This window comes from Molossus molossus, unplaced genomic scaffold (genome assembly GCF_014108415.1).
Source record: "Molossus molossus isolate mMolMol1 unplaced genomic scaffold, mMolMol1.p scaffold_m16_p_17, whole genome shotgun sequence".
Lineage (NCBI taxonomy): Eukaryota > Metazoa > Chordata > Mammalia > Chiroptera > Molossidae > Molossus > Molossus molossus.
This window is the reverse complement of record NW_023425352.1, coordinates 21,068,112-21,073,350: the sequence shown is the minus strand read 5'-3', so window position 1 is coordinate 21,073,350 and position 5,239 is coordinate 21,068,112. Positions and strand designations below refer to the sequence as shown.

The 5,239-nt window shown below is 41.1% G+C and overlaps 1 protein-coding gene across 2 annotated transcripts in view; it reads left to right on the top strand.

Annotated features, from left to right (window-relative positions):
• Positions 1-122: 122 nt before the first annotated feature.
• Positions 123-5,239, top strand: part of PDCD11 (programmed cell death 11) — a 47,607-nt gene continuing 42,490 nt past the window's right edge. For both annotated transcript variants that reach the window (XM_036264904.1, XM_036264903.1), the window contains exons 1-4: positions 123-213; positions 1,559-1,671; positions 2,532-2,663; positions 3,679-3,846. In XM_036264904.1, the coding sequence (XP_036120797.1) occupies positions 1,570-1,671; positions 2,532-2,663; positions 3,679-3,846 (402 nt within the window). In that variant the 5' untranslated portion in view covers positions 123-213; positions 1,559-1,569. The remainder of the gene's footprint in view (positions 214-1,558; positions 1,672-2,531; positions 2,664-3,678; positions 3,847-5,239) is intronic.

The following is a 5,239-nucleotide window of genomic DNA, read 5'->3' as shown; positions in this document are numbered from 1 at the left end:
TGGCTATGGCTTGAAGTCCCGTTCTTCCGCTTCCTGTCTCTACATCTCCTCCCTCTAGACGGTGCCAGGACCCAGCTTAGTAACGGAAGTAGGGCGTTGAGCCCGCCCACGCTTCCGGAAGCGCGGCGTTGGGCTTTGGGTGTACGGCTTTCCGCGTGTGTAGATACGGTGGCGCGGCCTCCGAAGTTCTCCCTGGCTGGCGCCGCGAGGCAGGTGAGTGAGGGCAAAGGCAGTACGGGAGGAAACCTTGTGGCCTCCAAGACTGTGCCAGGGCTAGGTCCCCCAGGTCCCTGCCATGCACCCCGCAGTGCCGCGTGAATGATTCTGCCCCCGCAGCCGGGCTCAGAAGCCGGCTGTGCTCCAGTGGCCTCTGTCGCATCACGCTCTGTCCCTGGGAAGCAGCTTAAGCCCCTGCTCTGACACTGGATCGCCTTTGAAGCTCCCGTTTCCCCTTGTCTGAAATGAGATTAAGGATCAAGTTCTCAGCAAACTAGACTGCACTTAACTGTTTCTACGAAGTATACATCCTTTCCTGATCCTCGTCTCCCTCTCGGTTGTCACCTCTACTATCTCAAGCCTTTGTAGATTCCTATTCCCACGTCTCTCGGAACCAGTCCCTCCTGTCTTACATTCTCACTTATATCTACTTTTGGTTCTCATGGTTTCTCGGTTTTACTGCAGTTGAATCCTACTCGGTTTACCTTCCTTCAGTTCTCTCTTCCTGTTCACTGTATAACTGCAGTATATATTTTTTTGATTACTGTTGTGTTTCTTCTAACTTTAGCAGTCATTCTAATTCTAGCTACTTAAGGCTCTGATCGCCAAAGTAAACACTAAACAACTCATATCTAATTCAAGGTCTTCCACGAAAAGTCTAATCTGCCTTTTAAAATTTAACTCCAGTTATTATGCTTTATTCTTCCTGTGATCTAGTTGAACAGTCCTTCATAGAAAGGGAACAACAGCCTTTTGAGCAGTTGTCTGACACACAAATTGCTGGTTCTCACTGAAATAATTGGCTATTTCTGTTTCGATGTTTTTCCTCACATTCCTTCTGCTTTTCCCTTTCCACATATTAAAATTCCATCCATCTTTTAACAGTTAGCCCAAAAGCATCTTCTTTAGGACACTTGCCTCCTTTATTGAAGCCTTATCACTTCCTGCCTCTTTGTTGCTAGTTTATAATCTGATTTGTATTTTAAATTATTTGCATAATTGTTTTATCTTCTTAAAAGTGTTCATGTTCTTTGAAGGTAGGGAATTATATATTTGTTTGTGTATTTCTGACTTAACTGTAGCTGCTTAATGGTATTACTACATTGAATCTATAACTTTTTTCCTTGGAGGAAAATGTGTGGATTTGAGATTTTTGAAGGAGAGATCTTTGGAAAGATGAATTAGATTATCTGGGACCTGGCATCAAACCATCTATTCCTTGATCCTGAGTGCTGTCTAGTACACTGGTGCTAGAGGCTCTATCTCTTGCCCATTGATCACAGACTTTAGGAAATCTGACACCAAGGTTACACCTTCTGGTAACTCTTTGCATTGTTTTTAGGAGACCCAAACATGGCAACCATGGAAGAAAGCTTCCCCCGTGGCGGTACAAAAAAGACCCACAAACCAGCAAAAGCTTTCCAGCAGTCAGTTGAACAAGACAACTTATTCGATGTAAGTGGTATGCTTATTTGAGACTCGCTGACACTTTCTCTGTAGTATTCTTGTGAAGAATGAGCCCTGTTTGAGAAAAGTGTTGTTTTCCAGATTTGTTTCTTATTGAAGTTTATGTTTGTAAATTGAATATGTTAGAGAATTCGTACCAACCACAAAACTATGTCTTTTGAAGCATGGCATTTAGTATTTGAGTTTACAGTGCTCTTCTTTATTCTTAGGAGCTTTGTATGGTGTTGATAAAAGATGGAGGGAAAGCATTTGATCATTGTATATTTGAATGGGGTCCTTGCTGCCATGTATAATGATCAGAATTTGCATTATAATTCATAGTCTTTACCTACATACAGTAGGCTGTGCTCTAAATGCTGGAGGGAAGGGAACTAACATTTGATTGTATGGCTTTACATCTATATTATATACTTTTCCCAACTGTACTATGAAATAGAGATTACCATTCTATGATGAGACACCAAGGCTAAGAGAGGTTATGTAATTTAGCTGAAACCACACAGATTGTTATGCTGGAATTGGGAGTTTAACTTGGTCTTGGTGACTCTACTTTCCATTCATACACTGTTCCAAATTGCTTCTTATTTTGGGGAACCCCAGTGTCCATCCTAAGTCAAGGGAGGAAGAACACTGGAGAGAAGGGGCTTTTGAGAACACAGAGGGCAGATTTTGGTTAAAGGAAGCAGGAGAGGTAGAATGGGAAAGTTGGGATTGAAGAGGGAATTAAGGAACACTTCGGGGTGGGGTGGGGTGGAGCTCTAATAGAGCAAGGTGACAGGTGACCCGAAATTGGAGGGAAAAGCCAGGATTTCTTCTTTTCATTGTTTGGGATCTTTTCTCCCCTTTAGATTTCTACTGAAGAGGAATCCACCAAAAGGAAAAAGAGCCAGAAAGGGCCAGCAAAAACAAAAAAGTTGAAAGTTGAAAAGAGAGAAAGCAGCAAGTCTGTAAAAGAGAAGTTTGAAATCCTTAGTATTGAGGTTTGTTAAAGTTTGGCTTTGTTTTAAACAAAGTACCTGGGTTGCTTAAGTTTGTGTATATTCTTCCTTCTCTCTTGCTTCCTTTTTTTTCAATATTTTCATTTATAAATATATTTATGGCTTGTGTCTATAGAGATTCTTGCAGTTTGTCCTCAGAATCGAGCATCATTTTCTTCTATTATTAACTAATGCCTGGGATCGTGTATTTTGTTTGTTTTTCTTTTTATCTCATCCTGCTGATAGGCTTATGGGACTTGTGTTTTAATAGATTCACAGGTTAGAACTGGCAGTCATTCTGATTCTACTCTTTCATTTCATAGAATTAGAAACTGTCTCAAATCAGTGAAGTGGTCTTAGGTTTCTTAAATTTTTAGATAACTGACATATGTTAGTTATAATAAAAGAGGAGGAATAACATAACATGTATGTCAGTTATATATAAAAAAAATAACTGACATATGTTAGTTATCTTTCTAAAGGGAAAGATTCAGATTTAGTGAACAGAAGTATCTTGTTTGTCCTGGTTAATACTTAAAAAATAATTGTTTAACTTCATACCAACATTAGAAAATGAAAAAATTTCATAAAAATGTGATTTCTGTCTTGTAAAAATTTGAAGGTGCTGACAACACAAGCTTGCATTCCTTCATGTTTGTAGTCACATAGAGCTCAGTGGAGGTTGCACTTCTAGATGTGGCCTGCACACTCCCGACTGCCGTTATCTCCACTGACCTGCCTCCTTATTTTGCTGCCTGTTAGGCATTTGAGGTTAGGTTGCTTGGGATAAAGTAAAAGGTGAAAGTGCCCTCTAGCACCCTAGTGCTGTTAACACTCTTGTACAATTTAGACCTTTTATGGTGCTCAGTTAGATATTTGATTAAGTGCATTGACATATACACATAGATACTTCCTGTAGCTTTTGTACATTAGAGTTAAGACTGAAAGCCAGACTCCCCTTACCTCCCCGTTTATTGTTCTCTTCCCTGTCGTATTGATTTCACTTTTTCTCTTCTAGTCCCTGTGTGAGGGGATGCGGATTTTGGGTTGTGTGAAAGAGGTAAATGATCTGGAACTGGTGATAAGTCTCCCCAATGGCCTCCAGGGGTTTGTGCAAGTCACTGAAATCTGTGATGCTTATACCAAAAAGCTGAATGAGCAGGTGGCGCAAGAAGAACCTTTGAAGGTAAGGGAGATAAGTGGTACACAAATAAATGCAAGATTACAACTTTGTTGAATGCTAAGAAGGAAAGGTACAAGGTGTTATGAGCGTTTATAATAGGGAATTTTTTTTTTTAATCCTCACTTGATATTTTTTTCATTTATCTTCACATAGAGTGGGAAGGAGGAAGAGAGGGATAGGGAGAAACATCAGTGTGAGAGAGATACATCGACTGGTTGCCTCCCACATGACCCTGACCGGGGCCGGGGACCGAACAACAACCAAGGTCCGTGCTCTTGACCTGAATCGAACCTGTGACTCTTTGGTCCAAAGGCTGAGTCACCCCAACCCCTGAGTCACCAGGGCAGGATTTTTTTTTCTTTATTGATTTTATTATTATTATTTTTTTAACGTATCTTTATTGTTGAATGTATTATAGATGTTCCTCATTTTCCTCCCCATTGACCCCCTCTTCCCCACTCGTGCCCCCCTCCTGCCTTTCCCCACATTGTTGTCTGGATCTAAGTTCTTTGGTTTATTTCTTCCACCCCCAACCCTCTTCCCTTTTAGGTTTGTCAGTCTAGCAACCAATTTGTACTTCTTAATCCCTTCACCTTTTTCACCCATTCCCCCAATCCCTCTCCCATATGGCAACCAACAAAATGTTCTCTGTATCTATGAGAATGTTTCTGTTCTGCCTGTTCATTTTGTTTGTAGATTCAATTGTCGATAGATATATATTCATTGCCATTTTGTTTGTTCATATTTTTTATCTTTTTCTTCAAAAAGACCCTTCAACATTTCATATAATAATGGTTTGGTGGTGATGAACTCCTTTAACTTTTCCTTGTCTGCGAAACTCTTTATATGGCCATCGATTCTAAATGACAGCTTTGCAGGATAGAGTAATCTTGGTTGTAGGTTCTTGCTTTTCATCACTCTGAATATTTCTTGCCACTCCCTTCTGGCCTGCAAAGTTTCTTTTGAGATATCAGCTGACAGTCTTTTTTTTTAATCTTCACCCGAGGACATTTTTCCATTTTTTGTTCAGATAGAGTGGGAGGGAAAGAGAGGAAGAGAGAGAGAGAGAAACATCAACATGAAAGGGACACATCGAGTGGCTGCCACCTGCATGACCCAACCAGGGCCGGGGATAAACTGCAACCAAGGTATGTGCCCTTAGCGGGAACCAAACCCAGGTCTCTCTGGACCGCAGGCCGATGCTCTAACCGCTGAGCCAAACCGGCCAGGGAAGCTGACAGTCTTATGGGGGCTCCCTTGAAGGTAACTAACTGCTTTTCTCTTGCTGCTTTTAAGATTCTCTCTTTGTCTTGAACCTTTTGCATTTTGATGATGATGTGTCTTGGTGTGGGCCTCTTGGGGTTCATCTTGTTTAGGACTCTGTGCCCCTGGACTT